This window comes from Populus alba, chromosome 16 (assembly GCF_005239225.2).
Source record: "Populus alba chromosome 16, ASM523922v2, whole genome shotgun sequence".
NCBI classification, from domain to species: domain Eukaryota; kingdom Viridiplantae; phylum Streptophyta; class Magnoliopsida; order Malpighiales; family Salicaceae; genus Populus; species Populus alba.
The window spans coordinates 2,992,826-3,020,640 of record NC_133299.1 but is presented as its reverse complement, the minus strand read 5'-3'; the positions used below and the strand labels follow the sequence as shown (position 1 = coordinate 3,020,640).

At 32.2% G+C, this 27,815-nt stretch overlaps 3 protein-coding genes across 10 annotated transcripts; 1 reads left to right on the top strand and 2 right to left on the bottom strand.

The window, feature by feature from the left end:
• Window positions 1–905: 905 nt before the first annotated feature.
• Window positions 906–27,798, bottom strand: LOC118033255 (UPF0481 protein At3g47200). 8 transcript variants are annotated; one of them, XM_073405432.1, is made up of 4 exons: window positions 27,622–27,796; window positions 26,273–27,518; window positions 9,284–9,380; window positions 906–2,464 (listed from the first exon to the last, which is right to left on the bottom strand). In XM_073405432.1, the coding sequence occupies exon 4, from the start codon at window positions 2,375–2,377 to the stop codon at window positions 1,118–1,120; it is 1,260 nt and encodes a 419-aa protein (XP_073261533.1). In that variant the 5' UTR covers window positions 2,378–2,464; window positions 9,284–9,380; window positions 26,273–27,518; window positions 27,622–27,796; the 3' UTR covers window positions 906–1,117. The 8 variants fall into 8 exon arrangements, with proteins under 8 accessions (XP_073261533.1, XP_034894064.2, XP_073261534.1 ...); XM_035038173.2 differs by having other exon boundaries at window positions 9,284–9,373; XM_035038170.2 differs by lacking the exon at window positions 906–2,464 and adding an exon at window positions 7,198–9,180 and having other exon boundaries at window positions 27,622–27,798.
• Window positions 7,367–7,882, bottom strand: LOC140954724 (putative UPF0481 protein At3g02645). Its single transcript, XM_073405400.1, has one exon. It carries the CDS (start codon window positions 7,880–7,882, stop codon window positions 7,367–7,369), a length of 516 nt encoding a protein of 171 aa, XP_073261501.1.
• LOC118033256 (uncharacterized) lies at window positions 20,677–21,801 on the top strand. The gene is made up of 2 exons (XM_035038176.2): window positions 20,677–20,952; window positions 21,066–21,801. Exons 1-2 carry the CDS (start codon window positions 20,803–20,805, stop codon window positions 21,705–21,707), a joined length of 792 nt encoding a protein of 263 aa, XP_034894067.1. The 5' UTR covers window positions 20,677–20,802; the 3' UTR covers window positions 21,708–21,801.
• Window positions 27,799–27,815: the final 17 nt, after the last annotated feature.

Sequence of the window (27,815 nt, the reverse complement as noted above, 5' to 3'; positions counted from 1 at the left end):
TTTATATCCATACGTTTATTTTAAAATTTAATATGTGATTTTGAGTAATTAATATAAATATGTTTTATATAATATTTATAAAAGCATGTGTGTTTGTATCTTTATGTGTAACGATGGTTTATATACTTTTTTTTTGTTTTAGAATAACATTGGTGTTCGGGCCAGCTTGCACGCACCTCGGCTAATTCCATAGGTTCTGAAATTAACGACCATGTAAACCTCCAGTGGCTATCATATAAGCAACCACAGGACTCGAACATGAGATCACAGAGGAAACAAACCTCTTAATCTCAAGCTTTTATCACTGGATCACCTCCTAGATGGTTATGATGGTTTATATACTTTTTTTATTTATTTACGTGGGTGTCCGGGCTAGCTTGAGCGCATCACGACTAATTTCACGGTCTACTGAACATCCTGCAAACCCAATGAGCATGTAAGGCACCGTGGGGGTGACAGGCGTGCACAGTGAAGTTTGAACCCTGGTATAGAGGAAGGAAACAAGCCCTTTTCATTACTAGACCAAGACCTCAAGTGCGCTGATGGTTTATATACTTGGTATGATGGTTATGTATATGATGTGACAGTATATATATATATATTGTAAGAACTGGATCAGCCCAGTTTCGATTAATTCACAATATGTGGCCTGACAGCAAGGCCATGTTTTGTGCCTCCTGTGTCACTTGGGCTTGGTCCTCATATTAGGTCCACCATTTGCATTTTCGCCAGCCAGTTAAAGTGAGCCACGTTTCCTTAAGGTTGAATGAGTGGGCTAAATTATCCAAATTTAATCCTAATTTATCCAAAAAACTAGTGATGGCTTCTTGCAACTGCTATGGTTTATGATCGATCATACATGAAGAACGTGCAAAATCAACATTCCAATAAAAGATGCCAGAATATCATCTTACAACCAACATTGCAGCTTGTATAATCAATACTACTGCTCCTTGAGAAAAGGGAGTTCATTTTACAAAGAGATGAAATGAAATGAAGAACAAAGATACACAACGTCAAACTAACAATTCAGACTGTCATGAGAAAGATACACACAGAGGAAGTCGAGTGCTTGAATTACTTGATGGAGATTAACACTTAGCCACAATTACCATTCTTATTGAGGGAACATAGCGAAATAGCTCTGAATGACAGTTAATATAATGGTAAATCTTGCAGCAACAAGTGCAATAAAGCTCCAAGGACTGCTAAAATAGGTGTGCATCCACTCAGCTACCCATTTCTTGATTATGCTCTTGCGGTCCAGTTCAATTCGCCTTTTCACATCACTGTATGCGTAAGGGTTGGGCACCAGGTTTCTAGACATCTGATTGAAGAGATCAGCGACCTCCTGCTCACGAACAAATATATTGAGAGCACCCTCTGATTGCAGCACCTTCACATCTTCGACGTCTTGAATCAACGAATCCAGGAAGCATGCGCAAGAAGTGACCCAAAGTTCACCAGATGCATCACAGCAAGTTTCATACGCTATCAAGTTTAAGAGCACGGACTTGAATGACTCTTCTATGGTTAGTGGCGGAAGTATTAGTTTGCTACCACGGACTGATGATTTGAACTCCACATCTGAGTACGCGTTTGTCCAGTTTGGCCTGAAGCGAATCCCCACTTTTCTAAGGTCCTTGGCAGAACGGTATGAGTACCAGTCACAGCTTCTTGTAGAACAATGGCTGCAGGCTTCTTTGTTGATGTGATCGGTATGTAGAAGTCCAAGGAGATGGACAGGCTGCGGCTCTTCTGTGTCTTTATTTCCCCACATTGTTTGAGGTTGTTGCCAAATACATTTGCTTACAAACTTCTTTATCATCTTCTTGAATGGCTCTTTTCGAGGAGGAAGTGCACGAATGTGCCTGATGAAATCGTTGATCAATTTATTACCTTCTCCTTCTTCCCCTTTTCCGAACCTCAAATTCATCAATGACCAGATGACTTGGAATGGGAGTTGGTTCTCTAGCAGTAACAGGTCCCTTTTAACCAGAACTACCTGATGACCAGGCATCTTCAGATCTTCAGGCCTGCGCAAGAGGCAGAAAATAAATTGGAGAATGAAGCAACCATCAAGAAACATTATCTGAGTGAATTTCTCATCATCAAACTCATCTGTCGAATCCTCAGCATAGCATCTTCTAGCGTCGATTGCCACCTCCGCCACCTTGCAGTAAAAATCTTCAATGCATATTCCACTATCATCAACGAACTTGCTCGTAAATGTAACCTTGAGCTTCTCCATATCCCTGAGTTCCGGCTTTCCATGGTGATAAGGACCAATGGAGACCAGAGAGGGGTAATAGCATTTCTGGTTTGATTGAATCTGCCGAAGCAAACGTGGAACCTTTGGAATCTGTGGCGCTTGCATTTGGCTGTTACCAGTCTTGATCTGCCCTTCAGTGATGATGAATGCTAGCCACTCATGAGGTCCACTTGAGAAATGTGAGTTTGCCTCCTGGGGGATTGCAATTTTTAGTTCTTCAGCCATTATTAGTACAGACTACAGACTACTACTAAAGATGGCTTTTTTCTGGTTCTTTCAGTACACCGTTAACATCTATCCATTGATAGTAGTACTAAACAAATTTAGATGGGAAGAAGAATCTTACCTTGGTTGGAAGTGGGGCCTGGGGGATTTTGATTACTGTACTTTAACTAAATCACGAGACCACGTTTCGAAAAAGAGTACGATGAAACTTGTGATAGGGATAAAAATGATTCTTTTAGAATAAAAAAATTCAAGAACTAGAATGTCACGAGGTGAAAGTGACACAGCTGAGACAGATTTGTCTTATGATAGAAAGCCTTTATTGAAAGTAACAAACAAAAAAAAAATTCTCCTATAAAATTAGGAAGTTATTACTGTAAGTAAATTGATTTTTATAAATTAGTTTGTTGAATTGTTCAACTAGTTGAGACTGAGTAGCCAGTTGAATTAAATAAATCAATCAACTGATTGAGAAACAGTCGATCGGTTTAGTCGGCAGAATATAATTCCTATTTAGATTAAAATTTTCTAGTATTAGTTTAATTCTTTAAGACTTTATACCAATAAAAAAGTTTATACTGCAACATTATTCAATATTACAAAAATAGATAGAATAGCTAAGAGAACTAAGAAATAAACACTTAATAAAAGTATAATTTCCTCTTAATCTTCTTCTTGTTTTTTAAGTTTTTAACTTTGCATTACTGTTTTTGATCTTATACCACACTCATCTTTCTCTTAGCAAGTGGTATTAAAGCTTAGGTTTGATTATTTAACATTGTTAATCCAAACTTCTCACTTCAATGTCCTACGTTGACAAAAGATTATGAAACTTGATATATTCGAGTAAAAGTTTAGCTAGGTTTTCAAGATGTATAAGAAACGGTTGAAAAAAGCTTTAAGGATCTTATAGATGAAGCAACATTGACTTCATCCTAAAAGAAGGTCATGCAAAAGACACGAAGAAATGATCAATAAGCATTAACAATCATCCACCAATATTTGGATGATGCCACTTTTGAGATAGTGACTAATGTAACCACTGCCAAGCAAGCATAAATTTTTTTGCAAGAATCATACCAAAGAGCTGTCAATGTGAGAAAGGTACGTCTACAAAAGCTATGTGGTGACTTTAAAAAGTTACATATGCTTGAATCAGATAATGTTTCAAAATATTTTGTAAGAGTATTGACCATATACAATCAAATAAAGAGATGTGGGAAGAATATATATGGAAGAGACACATGTGGTAGAAAAGATTATAAAGTCGTTGCAAAAGAAGTTCCATTATGTGGTGATCGGGATAGATGAGTCACAAAATATGAATGTTCTTTCAATCCAAGAGCTCATGAAAAAATTACAAGCCCATGAGGAAAGAGTCATTGAGATTCAAGAGGATGTGTGTGGGTGCACAAGCACTTTTTTTCAAAGAAAAGATGGTTTTTAGATATTCACAAAAGGGTAAAAGGCATGAACAAACTAAAAGAGAATGCAAATCTAGTAATAGAAGAGGAGAAGAAAGCCACCCTATTACTAGTGCATGATGAGATAATGTAAGATAAAAAGAACATGTGGTATTTTAACAATAAAGCCAATAACCATACGTGTCGAGACAAAGACAGGTTTATGGAGCTTAATGAAAACAATTAGAGCTAATGTCACCTTTGCAGATCATTCAAAGGTTGTCATCAAAGAAAAATATATATAGTTTTAATTAAATTGAAAGATGGGAGCCATCAATTTATTGGTGATATTTATTATATACCAAGAGTGAAAAGCAACATATTGAACTTATGACAATTATTGAAGAAGGGGTCTGAGATTAAGATGAAAGATCATATTTTAAAATTATTTGACACTAAAAGGGTTATGATTGCAAAGATAGTCATGACAAAGAATAGAATGTTCTTGCTAAACATATAAACATATATGCTTAAATGCATGTGTGAAGGATAAGACTTGGCTTTGGCATAGGACATTTGGGCATGTAGACTTTTTGCAATGCTTTTTAGCAAGCCTAACACATATTTCAACTAGGTTAAAACTTGGTTTTACCCTAAACACGCCAAGAGAGATAAGGCGGCATCTAGTAGCAAAATCAATCAGAACTAAAAGAAAGAAGCAAATGCATGAATTGTAACAAGTAATTAAGTGAATGAGTCAAAAATCATAAGTGCACAAATCATAATAAGTAATAAAATGAATGAGTAGAGTATCATCCTAGATCTTAAAGGGGTTGTTATCTTTAGCTTCTTTCTTTCAATTCTGATTGATTATGCTCTTAGATGTTGTCTCTTCTCTCTTATGGTGTGTTTAAGGTATCGAAAAACATTTGCTAGTTACTGCCTAAAGGGGTTTTTATAGACTGACTTTATCCTTCAAATGAAAGAAAATCATTTTCTTTTTTTATCATGCATTCTGACTTTATTTTATTTCTTGATATTGTGAGCTAATTTTAGAGAAGAAAACATGTGAATTGAGACTTCTATATTTCTAGAACAATTTTAAAGAATCAAGGTTTCTTTTTAAACATCTGGAACTCGATATGTGGGCCAAAAACAGAGACAATACTAGATCATAAGGATTCTTGGTCTGATTCAAACTCTGTATTTTGACTTGATATTTGGGCTTTAAATCACAAAAAAATGGGATCTTTCTCTTCATAAGAATTGTAGGTTTATGTCTTAGCTTTTCAGAATGGTATATAATACATGAAAAGGAGTTATATAACTTTTTTTATAACCTAAAAACCAATTAGTGCTCAAGCTTGTCTAGGACAGACTAACCAGTGTTTGAACTCTAAGTTTAACCCATTGTTTGCCTCCTCATATTTTCTCAAATTCAGCGTGCTATGGTAATTAAATATCTAAAAAATATACTAAATCACTAAAAAGTAAATTATTCTCAAAATACATAAAACTCTAGACAACTTGCTAAAAATCACACAAAATACTCTAAAATAAAGTAGGAATGACTAAAAATATATGTGCAATATATTCCCTTATCAAAAGCTGAGCTTTGAAACATTAAAAATTCAAGCCTGCTAATCTAGTAAATAGTTGCATCAGTGATATAAAACACCATCAAAGGCTCTCTCATTTTTCCCCCTTCTTTTCTTTCCTATTCAAGGGGGTTATACCAAGAACAATCATTGCCATTGAAAATAAATGACATGCAAGTTTAGAAGCAAGGCCCGCTGCAAGCTCTCTCAACAGACCTGTTGTCACTCCATCAACCAAAGTTTCTATAGGTATATGGAAGCCCTCTTCCACTGATCATTTATACAAAAAAAGAATTACGCTATAGAAAAATGCAATTATGCAATCTCTATTTATTTAAGCAGAAAAGCATGTGTAAAACAACCGACGGTAGTGTATTTAGCTATCCATCTTCTTCGGTTGCAGAAACATCATACCTTAGACCAGTAATTGCATCAAATAAATTTTTCATCAGCTCTCCATATCTTTCCAACTTATCCAAACAATTTAGCTATTAGCTATCCATCTTCTTCGGTTGCAGATGCACCCAAGCTCATAATTGTTCATAAAACAAGTTAGAAATCACCTTTTTTCCAAATTCATACAAAATTGTAATTTCAGAGGTGCATATTATCACACAAAGAAGATGAATGACAGCGTTTTGAGAAAAAAGACAAGGCCAAATCTTTCAGCTTCTAAGTTGTTCATGAAGACAAAAATTAGACCACCATCATGATCTGTTAACATATAACATTGAACATAATATTCTTTAATCCAATAGCATGTGTAATGTTTCTCGACTAGTATTGATTACTGACGCAAAACCAATTGCTAGGATATGAAGAAAAAAAATTACTTCTTGTTGCCTCACACATTACATCCATTATGTATTGTTGTTATATTGTTGAAAAACAAGACATAAACTATTATGGATGTCACTATTCAAAGAACGATGTTAAGTTGTTTTCTCATTTTAACCATTAAACTTAAAAGATCATTATTATAAAATTAAATTTGAGGTTGTTACTGAGAAATTTTTTTTAAAAAAAAGATTAAAATCAACACAAAAAAGTAGATTCTTTTCCATTTTCGATGTTGAAGGCATGAAAAACTTCAACTTAGTTATTGAAGTTTCCCTATTGTTCTAGAATTTTACATTACAATATTATAATTTATTTTTAGAATATTTTTTAAGCCTGAAAAATTAAGTGAGCACAGAGGAAATCATTGAAAAAGAGAAGAAGAAAGAAAAGTTTTGATTGTTATCATTAAAAAAAAAGTTCGATATTGATTTAAATTGGTTCGTTTTAAAACAAAATTCAATAAATGTGATTTTTCTTTTTAAACATGTCTTTAGAACCGTGAAAATTAAAAAAATTTATTTTAAAAAAAAAATTAATTTTTATCCTTTTTTATTAATTTTTTATTATAATCTAAATTTTTATTTCAAAATATTATAATATTGATCTTTAATATAAGTTATTTGAAATATGAGCCTTAAATGATCATGTGCTCCCTCTAGAAGAAAAAAACAATCAAGCTTCAAGATTAAATTTCTCTTGGCCATTGTATTGAAATTTACATGTTGAAAATTATATTCTTTTTGCGTAGTATGTTAAAGTTTTATTTAGTCTAAATTTGTGTTGAAAGTTAATTTCAAAGCCCCTTAACTAAAAATTACACTCAAGATGAAAACATCAGTAAAAAGCGACCCTGAACAAATTGATTTAGCACACAATGCCCTTAATTTGCTCTCATAGCATTAGCCTAAATGAAATCATCTTATGTCTTACAAGCTGACAGAATTCATTACAATTTAATTCCCTTCCTGAAACATTACACATTCTGTTGAATAAGAACTATATATAGTTTCTACATCATCGCAACAACATTAGCGTGTTGAATTATTCTTGGGTGGGTGCATTGTATAGTACGTCTGAGTGGCGGTGAGAGCCAAACCAACAGCGGCGGCAGCAAATGCAATGAAGGCCCAAGGACTCTGAAAATAAGTTTGCTGCCACTGAGCTACCCATTTCTTCACGATGCTCTCACACTGCTCATTTATCTCTCTTTTAACATCATTATAGACACTAATATCAGGTTCAAGAAAACGGCCCATATGGTTGAAGAGATCCGCAACCTGCTGGTCAGCTCCATGGAAATTAATAATTATGCCCTTTGATCGCAGCTCTTTCACGTCATCAGCATCATCAATCAGCGAATCCATGAAACATATGTAAGAAGTGACCTGAAGTGGATTGAGTGCAGCAGATGTTTCGTAGGCCACTAAGTTCAAGAGCATGGACTCTGTCGACTCATCTATGGTAATTGAAGGAAGCTTCAATGTTCCATAGAGAGATGATGACTTGAACTTGACATCCGTCAAAGCACTAGTCTGACTAGACATGAAATGGATTCCCACCTTCTTAAGTTCCTTAGCAGAATAATACAGGTAATGGCCACGCCTTCCTCGAGCATCAAACTGGCTTGGACTTTGTCGGAATGAATTTCTTAAGACATGTGGCCAAATAAGACAAGCAATGGCTGCATCTTCGTGAAGACGACTTGCCTTTTATGTAGTGAGAACCTATGAAAAGAGAATATAGAAGTTGAAGAAGATGGGCAGGTTCTTCATCAGGCTGCCATTGAGAATCATATCCTAAGGCTCGCCTCCCCTTTCTTATTAGTAACCACAAAAGTCGAGCTGGTATCAGGACACATAATTCCAGCACGGCAAACGCTGGCACCATGCTCAAGAAATCCGGGTCAGGATTATAGTATGATAAAACAAATGGAAGAGCAATTGGAAGAAACAATAACAGGAGACAAACGGGAGACCAAAGTAATTTTCGAGTCCGCAATGGTTGATCTTTCGGGTTGAGAATATGGAAAAAAAGAAAATCATTCACATGTTTCATTCCATGATTAGTTCCATCTTTTTCGTACCTCAGACTCGTCAGTGATTTTAGGACTGTAAAAGGAATCTGGTTCTCCAGTAATAACAAATCCCGCTTCACATCAGCAATTTGTCGATCAGTCATCTCTAAATTTTCATAATTATGTGTCACACAATGGATGAATTGGAGAATAAAGCATCCATCAAGAAACATCATCCGGGTGAATTCCTTGTCATCATAGCCTTTCACGACGTCCTCGTTGTAAAATTCTCTTGCGTTTTGGATACCCTTTTCTACTTCACTGAACATGGGTGCTATTCCTTTTCCACTATCTAGGATGAATTGGCGAGCCATCGAAACTTTTAGAATCTCCGCTTCTCTAAGATTTTTATGATGACTCGAAAACTCTGGAACCTCCTTTTCTCTGTCATCATCATGAGGACCCAGAGAGTGGTAAGGCCCAATTGAGACCATCAAGGGACTGTAGCATTTCTCGTTTTGATCATTTCTAAGCTTGTCTGCAACTTTTGGAATCTTTGGCCCGAGTGGCTGGTTGTTCTTAGTGTCTTTGACCTCTCTCATTATGGAACTAAACCACGAAGAATGCTCATTCTTTTTCACTGAGTAATTTCCTAGTGTTTCGTCCATCTTCAGCTCTCGAGGTTGGTTGTTATGAATCCCTTCCTCTGTGTTGATCAATGAATCAACCCTTATTTCACTTAGATGTGTTTCAGACATTGTTGACACAGACTACTAAGCATCAGCTATGATCATTCGTTGTTGGGGGCTTGATCAAAGATACTGGTAGCTGAGAGACAACATTAAAAACAGTACCAAATAGCAGAGCAAAATATCCATAGAACACATAAATATGCAAATAAGTAGTCGTGCTAGAGTAGTTTTGAACTTACAAATAACCGAATTTGGTACAAGAAAAGGCCTCTTCTTTCATGGCGGAGTTATTCTCCTCCGTTGTCTTGCAAAATCAGCACCTTTTACTTCTTGTATCTTCAAAAAAAAAAAAAATATCTCAGTTGTTTCTATATATTGCATTCAACAATTCATGTACTTACATTTATCATCCACTCATACATACATACATACATACATACATACAGATATACATGTATATCATATAAATAAGTATATATATAGGATACTAACGCATCAGCACACAACTAGAACATTACAACATAAAATCATATACCAGCATGTGAAATCATAGAAAATATCAACTTAGATTTTGTGGAAAATATGCATGGAGACTGCAAAGACTAATTTGAAGAACAACAAAGAAAAATATCAAAATCACATAGGAACATGTGCCATCACAGAGAATACCATATACCAACATGTGGCATCGTAGAAAAAATACATTACTCTCTTCGACCGCCATGAGAGACGGATTAATAAGATAAATCAACTAATCATATAAACCATTAGATAATTAATTACGTAGGTGATTATTTGATTCACTACATATTGAGTTTAATGATGTTGATACCTACTCCTTGTGTTCCAGATAACTGACAAGTATACTAACATGTGTCAATACAGGAAACTAATTTGTATTCATACGAACATTACAACAAATATTATATTAACAACATCCTCAATGTCTGCTAATGAGGATGTTGACGAGTAAAGATTTAGTAAAATAAAATTTTATTTTATTGATTTAAAATTATTAAAGATTAAATTTTAAGATTTAGTAAATATTAAGCCCCTTTAATTTTCTCTTGTTAGGGATTGAAAAAAAATTAGGTTGGTTTTTTTTTTTTATTCCTCAACTCTCTTTTTTAATTTGATCCTTTGAGATATATTTTTTTTTAAAATTAACTTAATAATTTATTTTAGTTTCCTAGATATTAGGATCTCTCAATATCGAATAAAATTTTGACACTTGCTTGATGCTTGGTTCGTCAAAATAAAACTGAGTTCTTTTGATTTAGAGCAATTAAGACTTGAGGGACCAAATTTTACTCTAAAACAAATACAGGGGACTAAAGTTAACTTGTAGTTGAAGATTGGATAGCACGTGCTTTGTGATGAAATTCATGGCACTCTAGCGACACATGCAGCTTTTCTAGTGATGAAACACCGCCTTCTACAGCTGTGTGGGAAAATTCACAATGATATCTTCTCTGTTTTGGGCGGAGTGTGTGACATGAAGATCAATAGTTTATCATCAACAATACTTTCTTTTTTTTTTTTCTTTTATTCTCTCTCCTCTCCTCAAAACTCATAGTGATCTATCTATAATTCAGAATTGATCCTCATTCTTTTAATTGTTTTTTTTTTTTTTTTTTGTATAATTTGTTTCGTTCAATTTCAACCTTTAATCTAAAATTTTAAGTTGTTCTCTCTTTTTTTTTTTTTTTTCAAATCATATCCTCATTATTTTAGTTTCTATATTTTGTTTTTGGTCTTTTATAAAATTGATTATTTTTCAATTTCATTCTTCAATATAGGGTTGGTTAAGAATTGAGCTTCTTCCTTTTTCCCGATATGGTGATCTAAATCTTAAGATCTAGGTCACGAGTTTAAAATGTTTATTTAGGCTGGCATTGATTTTTTTTTAGGGTTGATTTTTTTCACTGATTTTCTTTTTCAAATTTATCATTTGACATTCGATTTTAATTTTTTTTTGTGTTTTGACCATCAACATTGGGTTCGTTTTATAATTAAGTTTCATATTTTTTTTTTCTTATTTTACCTTCTCTTTGGCTTTCTCATTCGCATAATCTAGGTGACGGGGTTTGGTAAATTTACCCGAGTTTGCAAGGTTTTTTTTTTTTATTTTGTTAATTGATTTTTTTTTTTTAATTTCACCCTTTTAAATTGAATTTGTTAGAAATTGGGCTATGTGAGTTGGTTTCTTTTGACCTTTTTTTCATTTTCTTTATTTTTGCATTATGCTGGTTATGAATTGAACTTTGTTATTTTTTTTTTTCTTTTGACAAGCATTCACTTTTTTTATTTAATTTGATAGATTTATTATTGTTGTTTTTTTTCATCTTTAAATATTTATTATTTAATTTGTTTCATCAAAGATACCCATTTGATATATTAATAATAGATTTATTATTTAATTTGTTGATTTATTATTGTTGCTTATTTGATCTAATAGACCCGAATAACGAATTATTCAAACTTCTTGAAAACACATTTACATGATTTAAGCATTTTTTTTACACTAAGAAAAAAAATTTGTTCTAACCCGCAGCATATAGTGCATACTATTGGAAAAAAGTGAACTAGATAGTGTTTTCGGATTAAATGGCAGAGTTGATCAAGGAATAAAGGCAATATTAGAAGGCTAGGGTTAGGTTACTTATAAAACTGTTTTATTAAAGAATTGTTTCAATTAAAAAAAAAATTAAACTCTTGTATTAGATTTCATTAATAATTTATTTTATTTTTCAAAACATTTTTTAAAAATGAAAACTCTCTCTATGTAAAACTTGCATGGTTCTACCCTTACTTATTTGATTATTAAAATTTTAATACCATATCAAGACTATTTAAATCGAAAGGCTCAATTTGATAAATAAGATTCCATGATTGTTTTTATATTATTTTATGATATGTTTTAATTCATTGCTTAAAAACACTCTTTCGTGGATTTGGGCACCAAAATCTGAGTCCCTCGCATGATAACATGATGTTTGGTGATTGCTAAATTCAAATATTAATTAAGAAATTAAAGATTAAAAAAATTTTCTAATGAAAAACAAGATTTCCGAAGATTTTACAATTTAACAAGGTCAAAAGATCCCCAGTTGTCTTTTGCATGAAAGTTAATGGATAGTTAGTCATATGTTGGGCCGGTTTGCACCATTCGGCCCATTATGGGTTTTGGCAGCGCGTCACTTGGGCTAGCATGTGAATTGGGCCCGTGCAGGCTCATTCTCGGCATAACATGAGATTTATTAAGACAGATTTTGCATATTTAAAGATAAATATACTATTAAGTGATTGTGTATTCGATGGTTTATTTTAATAAAATAATTAAATTTGGGTCTCAATCACTACACCATATTTGATTAATATATAATATGAAAAGCTTATCCCAGGACTCAAAAGCCTCTAATGAACTAAAAAAATGAGAAATATATTATTTACTTATTTAATTTTTTATTAATTCTATCTATAAAAATCTTAGAATCAAGAACATATTTAGCATGTCATGCCCAAACCATTGCTTTAGACCGCAATTTTATATATAAGAACATACGATTTACACTACAAATATAGATCGATGATATGTTTTAAGCTATTTAAATAATTATCAGTATGGTATGATACAATTTAATATTATTAAATAATATGAGATAATAATCAAGGACCCAATTTAATATGATTTTATTATCTTTTAACTTTTAATTTTTGGCTTTTATTAACTTATATTTAGAGTTTTAATAGTCAAAATAAAGTTTTAATGAAATACTGTATAGTTAAAGTTGATTTAAGAATATTATTTTATATTATTATGGGTTTGCGTGATGTATAAATAGTCACATGTTGAAAAAACAGGATTAATTTATTTTTTTGGAATTATATTAATGTTTTATTATATTTTTAAGTTAGAGATAGATTAATTTAAACTTGTATAATATCTGCTATCTACATGTACTTTGTATTGTCATATAACAATAAATAAATAGTATTGAATATTTTTAATTTCTTAAGATAAGATGATATATTTAGTTATTGTTAAAGAATAAATTATATATTAAAACTTATTAATCAAATGTTCACGCAATTCTTTTTTTTTAATTAAAATTAATTTATAACACAAAATAACTATTAAGTTTCAAATTTAAAAGATTTTTATTTGAAAAAATATTTAATTGAAAATATAAATTATATTTTAATGTTGCACCTAACAATTTAATTTTATATTTTATAAAATTAAATATTTTGACATTGATTTCTGTATAAATCAATTAACTCTTAATCCATTTGCCACATTTTACCAAGAAGTGATCGATTGGCTACTCAAAATAACCCCAAGGAATCAATTGCAGCCTCAACCTACTCAGAACCTAAAATTAACTACTCTGCAGACCCAATCTTCCATCAATTTTACTTCAATCTTCCATCAATAAATCTAGTGGGACTTAAAAAATGCCACCACATATAAATTAACCTCAAGTAAAAAAAAAAAATCAAGCTTATATAACAAGCACATAATTAAATATAAGTAAAATATCTGAAATACAAACTTAATATAAACATTGTTAACAAGTAAATTAAACGCATGATAAGTTAAGATCCAAATTTATTTACCAAACACATAATTAAACATAAAACTAAAATATTCCCAACACAACTTGATAAAAACATTCCAAACAACTAACTTAAACATTAATAATTAAAATAATATTATTCTAAGTTCCTAAAGATTTATAACTTTCTATTTTAGTCAATCCCATATTATATATTTTTTTCCTAAAACACACCTGATTGAAGCCCATCCATGCATGCGGAATGGAGAGAAAGACTGGGAAGTGGAGAGAGAGTAAAGAAAGGAATTTGACATACCTTGAAGATCTCTCTTGTGACCGGCAGAAGCAGCAGCAGCAACAATGGATAAGAGAATGAAAAGTTAGGGTTAAGAGATAAATACCTGTTTATATAGATAGGATATTATTTGTATTAGCAAGAAGACTTTGTGTATTTTTGTCCACAAATATCCTTTCACGTGGAAAAAGATGGAGAAGTACTTTTTGGACATCAAGGATGACTTGGTGGACCATGTGAAGTAGCCGGCACCATCATTAATCTACCCACTACCACCAATTGTAGCTGTCTGTCAACAAAGTGAGCACTTCGGTGCCCCTTCCAACACCAACTCTTGTTTTTTTCAAGATAAAGACAAAGAAGCTTATTTATAAATAGATAGTGTATTTTTATTTTATGTATAATATAAAAAAAAAACAAGAAAGAAGAAAAAAAAAGTAAAAAAGAAAAAGTAACCCTATAAAATTATGAAATAGTTATGAGAAAAGTAAGTCAAATGTTTTTTTAATAATAAAAAAATTCTAGTTATTTTCTTATTAGTAAAAAGATATTTCACATTACTTAATAAAATTCTTTTATATATTTGTTCATGAATATAGGTAAATTAAATAAATTATGTAAATGATTGTGTCTAATTTTTTATTTTATTCTATTTTTTTTTATGTTGTCAAATTTGTATGTAAGTATCCTAACAGGTCAAGTCATGAGGTGAGAATTAACAAGTAATCTGATTAATATGATTAAACCCGAATGAGACTCCGTCAAGTCAATGCGAGGATTGATAAGGGAATTTTTAGCATGTATATTTTCTGCTATTCATGCTTGATTTTTAAATATTTTGGATATGTTGCACAAGAAATTTAGAATTTTGAATCTCTTTTTGAACTATTGACCTCGTGGGAAATTAATGTGTTTTCAGAACTTAGGTTACTGAACAGGCAGAGCCGGGCAGTAAAACTGAATAGTAATTCATTATGTGCTGCAAAGAAGCTATACAATTTAGTTCTGGATGTTCGTAACCATTTTCAAATAGCTGAGATGAAGGTCTACAAAACATATGAAGGGCATATAACTCAGTTTTGTTGTTTCGAAGCCCAAAAAGCGAGTTGAAAAACAAGGATTGAACCAGCCCGAAATTCCTGCACTGCAAAGACTGTTTCGGTTTATGGCCCTTATCTCAACTCTCAGACGTCCAAAAATTGCAAGATCAGTTTCGTTGGAAAGAAAATTTGATTCTCTACAATTTCTCCAGAAATAGAGATCTTTGAATTCGCACGTCTTCTACCTCAAATCGGGCCCGCAATGTCTGAGTAGGAAGGAATTTAATGCAGAAAAGGAAACTTTCCTCATTACTGCAGGGGTAGAAAAGCCACAATATAAAAAAAGGAAAAGGAGGAGAGAGGACAGACAGAAACCTTACAACATAGAAAAGAAAGGAGAGGAGGCGGCACCAAAGGGAACAAAAGAGGGGCAGAGGTAAAACTATTAAAAACCGGGAGGACACCTATCTTTTCAACGAAAATTCTCTGCTTTTGAGTGATGTTCATCGTATCAAGTTTGTTTCTCTTTAATTTAACTATGGAGTAGACTTTTATTCTGGGATTTTTTATGTAACATTTCTATGATTATGTGAACAATTTCTTCGGTTGAATTATTACATTAAGATGTTGAGTATTTCATTCTATGTGTAATGCTTGCGTGTGTTTGGCCAACATCTGCATGATTTAGAATTCAATTTGAAACTGAGAAGTGATAATTGTTTTAGCTATTGTTTGAAATACCATAAGAAATCTATAGGATAGAGATATCCTAAGATCTTTTGTAATCGTTACAAGTTTTACAGTACTTAATAAATTTCGACAAGTTCAGAACTTTTGTAGAGTATATGAAATTTGTTTGTCGAAATAATTTATTAATGCTCGAGAGAGATTAATATTTACCTAAGGAAAACCTGATTATCAACATTAGGAGTAATTAATTTAATCGAGAAAGTTCATATAGGCATAGTTACGGTAAGTCAGAAATCCTAGAACTAGTACAATTGAATTCATTAATATTTAATCAATTGGTTGTTTGTTTTTAATCATTATTTTTTGTTGCGTAAACTATCTTATTCGATTCCTCAAATAGATCATAATTTAAAAGACTTTGATAATTAGTAGTAATTTTTACAAATCCTCGTGGGACGATACTCTACTCATCACTTTCTTACTTGTTACGATTTGTGCACTTGCAAATTTAACCAACAAGGATCCAGATCCTTGATCAGGTTAGATTCTATGCTGGGTCTAATTATGGAGCTCATTTGTAGACTTTTGTTTGGAACCATGCTGCTGCTACGGCTTCTTCCAAGAAATTGCCCGAGTAGGCAGAGGCAAAAGACGAGACCATATTGTAACAGGTAAGAGTCACTTCTTCCAAGAAATTACTCATCATCCATGACGTTAACCAAATCATCCTAGCCTGCCTCAATTATCGACCACACCAGCGAAATTGGACCTAGCTCTTCTATTAAAATATACATGTCAGCCACACCGAGGCTTGTAGCCCAGCATGGCAAGGGTTTCTTTGCCTCTGCATTCTGGGTTCAAGCCTCAGCGTGTACGCCTGTCACCCCCACGGTGCCTTACATGCTCATTAAGTTTGCAGGATGTTCAATGAACCGTGGGATTAATTGTGGTGCGCACAAGCTGGCTCGGACACCCACATAAATCAAAAATATACATGTCAGCCACATTAGTTTCTTAGCATTCAGTATATTTTCGAATCATTTTTCATTCTCCATGTAAAGTTTTTTCTCGGTAAATTTATCATACCCTGTATTTTTTTTTCTTTATATCAATTTAAATAAAATAAAAGTATGGTAGCGGTTATTTTTTTAAATATTTTTTACTCTTAAATATATTAAAATAAAATTTTTTATTTAAAAAAAATTATTTTTGATATTAGCCCATCAAAACGATATTAAATTCACTAAAAAAATATTTGAAGCAAAGAAAAAAATAATAAATATTTAATTCTAAAAATATTTTCAAAACATAAAAACAATAAGAATCAAGTGTATTGCCTTGTCTCAACCTTTTCATATGCTTGGAAAACATACCTTTTTAGCATTGTGCAGCTAAATCAAACCATTACAAGAAGAAGAAATCACATGAGATACATTGAATTAAGTCAAAAGTCTTTCATGTTCTTGACTCTAGCATCAGTGAACAATTCTACAAATATTTCTAACTCTAGCGTTGGTAAATATCACACAAATCTAAAAAATATGATACTCCTGACTCTGACGTCAATGAATATTTTCTTAAAAAATGAATTTGAAGAAGAAATTTTCTATGTCATTTTTTTTTTTGTTTATCCTTTATTATTATTTTCCCTTTTTAGATGGAAGTAAAAAAAAAAAAAAAAAGCATTGCATGATATATTTACATTTAACAGTAATAGTCCGCAGATTGAGCACATCTACAAAAAATACAAACACAAAGAAAAAAAAATAAAACAAAGTGCGAGGGGTTCACAAATAAATCAACGAAGGCCTCAAATATTTTTGGAATTTTCTGTTATAAAAAAGGGGTTTGTTTGGTCAAATATCAAATTAAAATGGACATAAAAATTATGGTCAAGGCATAAGGGTGTGTTTTGCCAAGCACACCCTTAGCAAACACAATTTGGGTCGGTTAGGCCTAAAGCCCAAACCCGACCCACTCTTTTTTTTTCCTTTTTGGGCTGGATCTAGCCCAGCCATACGTGAAAGGTTCACACATGCTTGCAATAGTAACCAGTTAATTATTTTAGCAAGGAAGGAAGGAAACTTACCTAGGCGTGCAGCTGCTGGAGGCGAAGTCAAGTGAGACTGGGCTAAAAAAAGGGGGTTGAGGGGGGCGGCGGCTAGTATAGGGTTCGCCACCCCCTTCTTTTTTATGTTTCTTTCTTTTAGAGTTTCTAGTAATGGCCTCCTCTAGGGTCTCTTCTTTTAGGGTTTTTCCTCTTCTTTTTTTCATACCCTGAAATCTGTATTTATAGTGCCAGAGTTCCTTCGCGTATGAGAAACTAAGTTTCAATCAAATTCATTCTCTTTTTTGAAGTTTGAATTTGATTAAAAATCAAATTTGAAAACAGATAACTATCATTATCTTAAATATAGGGATTATCTTAAAGATAACGATTATCTTGAAGATAAAGATAGAAAGACAAAAGCACATTATAGTCCTTAATTTTCATGCAAGTTCACAAATCATACTTTTCATTGAAATAAATCTATGATCTTTTAATTTTACATTTTAAATTATGTAAAAATTAAATTAAAAGCCAATTGGCCAAAATTAGGGTACAATAGTGGAAAAAGATGAGACGTACTTTCTTTTTCTTTTTGTACTTTTGTTTTGATTTGTTGGAATATGTATTTATGATGTTTTTTAACTTAGGAATTACGGTAGAAAAATCAAAATAGTTTTAAAATTTATAAAAATATATTATTTGAACATAAATTTCTTTTTTCATTTTTCTTGAAAAGATGGAGTAAAACTCTGAAAACGTCCTAAAAGGTTTTCAAGTTCTCTATTTATCTTGGGATTGGGAAAGTTACTAAACCAATAACTGGATTAGATAGGAAATTGATTTGTTCCTCTAATTATTTATTTTATGTTTGAAGAAATTTGTTGTGAAGTTCAAAACCATGAATACAAAACGATTCAACCCTTGCTATGCTAAAAGAAAAATATAGATAAAAGGAATAAAAAAATTATGAAGGGCATCAATTTTGCATTCAAAAACATTAGCTTATTAAATTAATATAGCTAATTATAGTTATTAAATTCCATCTTATCCAATAAATCAATCTAATAAACTGTCAATTTAGAGTTTCATCTAAGTTAAGTTTTTTAAAAAAACATTATTTTGAATATCAAGATGACTCGATAAATCAAGTCTTAAGTTAATTGATCTAGTAATTTAACTGGTGATGTAGTTAATTTAGTAATCAAACTCAAATGAAACTTAATTAGGTTAATTATAAAGAATTTTTTAAAACAAATCATATTCATAACAATATTATTTTCTAATTAATCCGGCTTCATCCAGTGACAGGTTAACTATACAATGCAATTTCAACAAAAAAAAAAAAAAAAAAAAACCTCGACAATGCAATGATCCAGATCCTTGATCGGGTTAGATTCTATACTGGGTCTTCCAATGTAGCTCATTTGTAGAATTTTTTTGGAACCATGCCGCTGCTATGGTTTCTTCCAAGAAATTGCCCGAGTAGGCAGAGGCAAAACAAAACTTGGCTCCTACGCACTGAAAATTGAAGATCTATTGCCCTCATCATCCATGACGTTAACCCTATCATCTTACCTGCCCCAATTATCGACCACACCAGCAAAGTGGGACCAACCTCTCCTCTCAAAATATACATGCCAGCCGAATCTTGTTTATAATATGGTTGCAATAATTTTTAAAATAATTTTTTGTATTAAAATACATGTTAATAATATTTTTTATATTTTTAAAATTATTTTTAATATCAGTATATCAAAATAATTTAAAAATATTAAAAATATATTAATTTTAAATTAATAAAAATATAAAAATATTTTAAATTTTTTCAAACATATTTTTAAAATACAGTAATAAACATGATGTTAGCATTCAGTGTATTTTTGAATCATTTTTCATTCTTCCATGTAAGGTTTCTTCTCAGTAAATTTCTGATACCCTATATTGTTTTTCTTTATAATAGTTTAAAGAAAATAAATATGTGATAGTTGTTGTTTTTTTAAATAATTTTTATTTGAAAATATATTAAAATAATAGATTTTTTATTTTTTAAAAGTTATTTTTAACATCAGCGTATCGAAACAATCTAAAAACATCAATAAAAATAATTTAAAACAAACAAAAAAGTAAACAAAAATTTACTTTTAAAAAAATATTTTTAAATCATAAAAACAAATAAACTCTAGTGCATTACCTTCTCTTAAATTATTAATATATTTTAACATAAAAAATAATTTAAAAAACAATTACAAATAATCATTCAAAACTTGGCCATCACTCCCATTCCAAACTTGGCGCCTACGCACTGTAAATTGGAGATCTATTGCCCTCATCATGCATGACGTTAAATCTTAGTCCTACCTCAATTATCGACCACACCTGCAAAGTGGGACCAACCTCTCATCTCAAAATATACATGCCAGCCACATTAGTTTCTTAGCACTCGGTATATTTTCGAATCATTTTTCATTCTTCCATGTAGAGTTTCTTCTCAGTAAATTTCTGATACCCTATATTTGTTTTCTTTATAACAATTTAAAGGAAATAAAAGAATTTTTATAGTTTTTTTTAATATTTTTATTTAAAAATATATTAAAATAATATTTTTTATTTAAAAAAATTATTTTTAACGTCACAACATTAAAATAATTTCAAACCACCAATAAAAAAATTATTCAAACAACACAAAAATAAATATAAATTTATTGTTTTAAAAGCAATTTTAAAATATAAAAAAACAATAGAATCTAATGCATTATCTTCTCTCAACCTTTTCGTATGATCTAAAAAGATACCCATTTAGCATTGCGCAGATAAATCAAACCCAATATCAAATCCAATAACAAGAGGGACCATTACAAGAAGAAGAAATCACATGAGATACATTGAATTAAGTCAAAAGTCTTTCATAATTATTAAGAAAGAATAATTAGTCAAACCAAATGGAAGCATCAAAATTGGCTACCCATGAAAAACAGATAATGCATCCCCTCCAGCCTGCCAATATGTTTTTCGTTTCCCTAGTGACAATATCTTGAAATATGAAAGCCATATAAATGGTAGAGGAGCAAGATAAGACAATCACATCCATTTCTAAATAGCAAAACAAGCTCACAAAGAGGAACAAATGGCGGAGTTGTTCGTTAATCAGGCAAAACAATATGCAGAGACAAGGCCAAGTTATCCTCAAGAACTGTTCCAATTCATTGCCTCAAAAACTCCCGCTCATGACCTTGTATGGGATGTTGGCACAGGAAGTGGGCAGGCTGCTCGATCGGTGAGTTCTCTTGCCTCCTCTGTCTCTTATCCAGTTCTTCTACCTGACATCTGTGTTGATTGCAATTCTTGATAAGACCAGTATTCTAACCAATCCAAGTTTCTTAATTTCAGCTAGCTGGGATATACAAGCATGTAACAGGAACAGACACAAGCCTGAAACAACTGGAATTTGCACCAAAACTTCCCAATGTGAGCTACCACCATACGCCTTCAGTAATGTCAATGGGTGGACTTGAACAGACTGTGTCAACACAATCTAGTGTTGATCTAGTGACTATTGCTCAAGCCATGCATTGGTTTGATCTCCATGCATTTTACCAACAAGTAAAATGGATACTCAAAAAACCTGATGGAGTCATCGCTGCTTGGTGCTACACAGTTCCTGAAGTCAATGACTCTGTAGACTCTGTCCTCAATCCATTTTACTCCATTGATTCTGATCCCTACTGGGAACCGCAGCTTAAATTGATCGACGACAAGTATATGAGCATTGATTTTCCCTTTGAGCCAGTTGAAGGAGCTGATCATACAGGACCATTCAAGTTTGTAGCAGAGAAACTGATGGATTTAGATGAGTATTTTACGTACCTAAGGTCATGGTCTGCGTATCAAACGGCCAAGACAAAGGGTGTGGAGCTACTGAGGGATGATATGATTGAGAGTTTCGAGCGTGCTTGGAATGAAGATGGGCCCGACCAAAAAGTTGTCAAGTTTCCGGTCTACCTGAGGATTGGCAAGGTGGGAAATGCATGAGATTGTAAATCAAATGGTTCACTAACTAGATAAGTGGAAAATAAAGTCGACTGAAAGTTAAGATGTTCCTCAATGAAAAGTTCTCTGTTGATCACTGTAATGCTCATGGAATTAGAATGGTGGTTTGTCTCGTCTCTACCCCTTGAAGGCTGCTGCTTAATTACTTTGTGTTAGTCAAAATGTCCAATCTTCCACCATCAATAAGTTGATGTTCAGCCAAACAGCTGAAGAATTAGCAGGGAAGTTACTGAAAAAAAGGGTTTAAAACTGACGCTGGATATGAAGTTTCTCTGGCAATATATTCTTCAAAATACGTGAGAAAAATTAAGAGTAGAAGAACAGAGGCATGAAAATAAAGCAATCTAAGCAAAAAATCGTATCTTTTTCGTGCAGCTCTACCAACCCAATCCTCAAAAAGATTTCTGTAAAACTCTACGTTCATGGCAAATTAGTTTGCTATGGCTTTTGCATGCACATTATTTTTATTTAAAAATAAATTAAATAATATTTTTTTATTTTTTTTAAATTATATTTTTAATACAAATATTTCAAAACGATTTAAAATTACTAAAAAAAATTATTAATTTAAAATTAAAAAAAAACAAATTTAAAAAAATATAATTTGATCACAATACTAAACAACCTGGTTGTTCATCGTTTGCTCACAATTAACCAACTCTTGCCATGAACACACCTGCTTTCATTTGTTTAAGATATCGCATTCTTGCATTGCATCCTTCTTCACAACAATATTATTTTTTTTAAATCAACACAAAAAAAGTAAATTCTTTTCCATTTTCGATGTTGAAGGCATGAAAAACTTCAACTTAGTTATTGAAGTTTCCTTATTGTTCTAGAATTTTACATTACAATATTATACGTTATTTTTAGAATATTTTAACCAATCCAAGTTTGGGAGTGTGGTAGCGGTTGCTTTTCAAATAGCTTTTCGTGCCGAAAAGCATGTAAATAATGTTTTTTCATTTTTAAAAAATTATTTTTGATATCAGCACATCAAAACGATCCAAAAGATACAAACCGCACTCAATTTTAGCAAAAAAAAAAAATTAAAATTTTCCAAAAAACAGGTTCAACCTCAATGTCAAACACCCCCTAAATTGAAAAAAGCATCTGTCAGTATTGTGGCTCTTGGCTTTTGGTATTGTCATGTTAAAGTCTCTTTTTTATATCAAAAAGACAAAAACTAATCTTGAATGTTAAAAAAGCGATGTTAAGTTGTTTTCTCATTTCAACCATTGAACTTAAAAGATCATTATCATAAAATTAAATTTGAGGTTGTTGTTGAGAAATTTTTTTTAAAAAAAAGATTAAAATCAACACAAAAAAGTAGATTCTTTTCCATTTTCGATGTTGAAGGCATGAAAAACTTCAACTTAGTTATTGAAGTTTCCCTATTGTTCTAGAATTTTACATTACAATATTATACTTTATTTTTAGAATATTTTTCAAGCCTGAAAATTTAAGTGAGCACAGAGGAAATCATTGAAAAAGAGAAGAAGAAAGAAAAGTTTTGATTGTCATTATTAAAAAAAAGTTCGATATTGATTTAAATTGGTTCGTTTAAAAAAAAATTCAATAAATGTGATTTTTCTTTTTAAACATGTCTTTTGAACTGTGAAAATTAAAAAAAATTATTTTAAAAAAATTAATTTTGATCCTTTTTAATTATTTTTTTATTATAATCTAAATTTTTTATTTCATAATATTATAATATTGATCTTTAATATAAGTTCTTTGAAATATGAGCCTTAAATGATCATGCCTCCCTCTAGAAGAAAAAACAATCAAGCTTCAAGATTAAATTTCTCTTGGCCATTGTATTGAAATTTACATGTTGAAAATTATATACTTTTTGCGTAGTATGTTAAAGTTTTATTTAGTCTAAATTTGTGTTGAAAGTTCATTTCAAAGCCCCTTAACTAAAAATTACACTCAAGAGGAAAACATCAACATTGATCTCAATTGGTTCGTTTTAAAAAAAGTAAATTCAGTAAATGTGATTTTTCTTTTTAAACATGTCTTTTGAACCGTGAAAATTTTTAAAACAATAATTCTGATCCTTTTTTGTTAATTTTTTATTATAATCTAAATTTTTATTTCATAATATTATAATATTGATCTTTAATATAAGTTCTTTGAAATATGAGCCTTAAATGATCATGTGCTCACTCTAGAAAAAAAAAACAATCAAGCTTCAAGATTAAATTTCTCTTGTCCATTGTATTGAAATTTACATGTTGAAATTATATACTTTTTGCGTAGTATGTTAAAGTTTTATTTAGTCTAAATTTGTGTTGAAAGTTCATTTCAAAGCCCCCTAACTAAAAATTACACTCAAGAGGAAAACATCAGTAAAAAGCGACTCTGAACAGATTGATTTAGCACACAATGCCCTTAATTTGCTCTCATAGCATTAGCCTAAATGAAATCATCTTATGTCTTACAAGCTGACAGAATTCATTACAATTTAATTCCCTTCCTGAAACATTACACATTCTGTTGAATAAGAACTATATATAGTTTCTACATCATCGCAACAGCATTAGCGTGTTGAATTATTCTTGGGTGGGTGCATTGTATAGTACGTTTGAGTGGCGGTGAGAGCCAAACCAACAGCGGCGGCAACAAATGCAATGAAGGCCCAAGGATTATGAAAATAAGTTTGCTGCCACTGAGCTACCCATTTCTTCACGATGCTCTCACACTGCTCATTTATCTCTCTTTTAACATCATTATAAACACTAGTATCAGGTTCAAGCCTTAACGTGTATGCTTGTTACCCTCGTATTTCTTTGCCTCTGCATTCTGGGTTCAAGCCTTAGTGTGTACGCTTGTCACCCCTGCGGTGTCTTACCTGCCTACTAGGCTTGCAGGATATTCAGTGGATCCGGGGATTAGTCGTGGTGCGTGTAAGCTGGTCCGGACACCTCGGGTTATAAAAAAAAAAATACTTGTTGCTGCCTCGCACATTACATCCATTTTATATATACTAAAATAATATGTTGTTATATTGTTGATCACTGTAACACAAGACATAAACTATCATGGATGTCACTATTCAAAGAACGATGTTACAGTTGTTTTCTCATTTCAACCATTGAACTTAAAAGATCATTATTATAAAATTAAATTTCATGTTGTTGTTGAGATTAAAAAAAAAAAGAGAGAGACTAAAATCAACACAAAAAAAGCAAGTCTTTTACATTTTCGATATTAAAGGCACGAAAAACTTCAACTTAGTTACTAAAGTTTTATTTTATGCATTATTTGATCCCTATTGGTCTAGAATTTTACGTTATGACATTCTACTTTATTTTTATGATACTTAAACCTTGAAAAATTGAAAGGGCACAGAGGAAAGCATTGAAAAAGAGAGAGAGAAAAGAAAAGTTTTGGTTGGCATCATAAAAAACCGATCTCGTGGTTCGTCTTAAAGAAGAGAATTCAATAAATATGCTTTTTCTTTTTAAGCATGCCTTTTGAACCGTGAAAATTAAGAGATTTTATTTTTTAAAAATTAATTTTGATCCTTTTTTATTAATTTTTTACTATAATCTAAAATTTTATCTCTTATATTTATCTTTAATTTATGTTCTTTAAACTTCATTTAAAATACGAACCTTAAATGATCATGTGCTCACTCTAAAAGAAAAAAAACAATCAAGCTTCAAAATTAAATTTCTCTTGTCCATTGTATTGAAAATTACATGTTGAAAATTCTGTACTTTTTTTTTTATCCTATTGCGTAGTATGTTAAAGTTTTATTTAGTCTAAATTTGTGTTGAGAGTTCATTTCAAAGCCCCTAACTCAAAATTACACTCAAGAAAACATAAATAAAAAGCGACCCTGAACAGATTGATTTGCACACAATGCCCTTCGCTCTCATAGCATTAGCCTATATGAAATCATCTTATGTCTTACAAGCTGACAGAATTCATTACAATATTATTCCCTTCCCGAAACATTACACACTCTATTGAATAAGAAATATATATAGCTTCTACATCATCGCTTGCAATAGTTAATTCTTATTGGGTGGGTGCGTTGCATAGTACGTCTGAGTGGCGGTAAGAGCCAAACCAACAGCGGCGGCAGCAAATGCAATGAAGGCCCAAGGACTATGAAAATAAGTTTGTTGCCACTGAGCTACCCATTTCTTCACGATGCTCTCACACTGCTCATTTATCTTTCTTTTAACATCATTATAAACACTAGTATCAGGTTCAAGAAAACTGCCCATATGGTTGAAGAGATCCGCAACCTGCTGGTCAGGTCCATGGAAATTAATAATTATGCCCTTTGATCGCAGCTCTTTCACGTCATCAGCATCGTCAATCAGCGAATCCATGAAACATACGTAAGAAGTGACCCAAAGTGGATTGAGTGCAGCAGATGTCTCGTAGGCCACTAAGTTAAAGAGCATGGACCTTGTTGACTCACCTATGGTAATTGAAGGAAGTTTCAATGTTCCATAGAAAAATGATGACTTGAACTTGACATCCATCAAGGCACTAGTCTGACTAGACATGAAATGGATTCCCACCTTCTTAAGTTCCTTGGCAGAATAATACAGGTAATGGCCACGCCTTCCTCGAGCAACAACTGGCTTGTACTTTCTAGGAATGAATTTCTTAAGACAAGTGGCCAAATAAGACAAGCAATGGCCGCATCTTCCTGAAGACGACTTGCCTATAAAAATAAAATATAGAAGTTGAAGAAGATGGGCAGGTTCTTCATCAGGCTGCCATTGCGAATCATGTCCTGAGGCTTGCCTTCCCTTTCTTAGTAGTAATAGCCACGAAAAAACTAGTATCAGGAGACATGCTTCCGTCACGGCAAACATTAGCATCTTGCCCAAGAAAACTAGGCCTTGATAATAACTGGGGTGGCCATGATTGTGGCTAGAAGGGCGTGATAAAACAAATGGAAGAGCAATTGCAAGAAACATTAACAGGAGACAAACGGTAGACCAAAGTAATTTTCGACTCCGCAATGGTTGATCTTTCGGGTTGAGAATATGGAAAAAAAGAAAATCATTCACATGTTTCATTCCATGATTAGTTCCACCTTTTTCGTACCTCAGACTCGTCAGTGATTTCAGGACTGGAAAAGGAATCTGGTTCTCCAGTAATAACAAATCCCGCTTCACAGCAGCAACTTGCCGATCAGTCATCTCTAAATTTTCATAATTATGTGTCACACAATGGATGAATTGGAGAATAAAGCATCCATCAAGAAACATCATCCGGGTGAATTGCTCGTCATCATAGCCTTTCATGTCGATCTCGTTGTAAAATTCTCTTGCGCTTTGGATAGCCTCTTCTACTTCACTGTACATGAGTTCTATGTTTTTTCCACTATCTAGGATGAATTGGCGAGCCATCGAAACCTTTAGAATCTCCGCTTCTCTGAGATTGTTATGATGACCCGCAGAGTGATAAGGCCCAATTGAGACCATCAAGGGACTGTAGCATTCCTTGTTTTCATTTCTAAGTTTGTCTGAAACTTTCGGAATCTTTGGCCCAAGTGGCTGATTGATTTTAGTGTCTTCGACCTCTCTCATTATGAAACTAAACCACGAAGAACGCTCATTCTTTTTCATTGAGTAATTTCCTAGTGTTTCATCCATCTTCAGCTCTTGAGGTTGGTTGTTATGAATCCCTTTCTCTTTGTTGATCAATGGATCAACCCTTATTTCACTTAGATGTGTTTCAGACATTGTTGACACAGACTACTAAGCACCAGCTATGATCATCCGCTGTTGGAGGCTTGATCAAAGATACTAATATCTGAGAGACAACATTAAAAACATTACCAAATATCAGAGCAAAATATCCACAGAACACATAAATATGCAAATAAGTAGCTGTGCTAGAGTAGTCTTGAACTTACAAATGACAGGATTTGGTACAAGAAAAGGCCTCTTCTTTCAAGGCGGAGTTATTCTCCTCCGTTGTCTTGCAAAATCAGCACCTTTTACTTCTTGCATCTTAAAAAAAAAATATCTCAGTTGTTTCTATATATTGCATTCAACAATTCCTATACTTACATTCATCATCCACTCATACATACATACATACATACAG

Excerpts from the sequence above, each read along its gene's own strand:
- LOC118033255 (XM_073405432.1), bottom strand. The coding sequence starts at position 2,377 with ATGCAAGCGCCACAGATTCCAAAGGTTCCACGTTTGCTTCGGCAGATT.
- LOC140954724 (XM_073405400.1), bottom strand. The coding sequence starts at position 7,882 with ATGTCTAGTCAGACTAGTGCTTTGACGGATGTCAAGTTCAAGTCATCA.
- LOC118033256 (XM_035038176.2), top strand. The coding sequence starts at position 20,803 with ATGGCGGAGTTGTTCGTTAATCAGGCAAAACAATATGCAGAGACAAGG. Across the intron at positions 20,953-21,065 it reads GTGGGCAGGCTGCTCGATCG|CTAGCTGGGATATACAAGCA; the intron begins GTGAGTTCTCTT and ends TCTTAATTTCAG.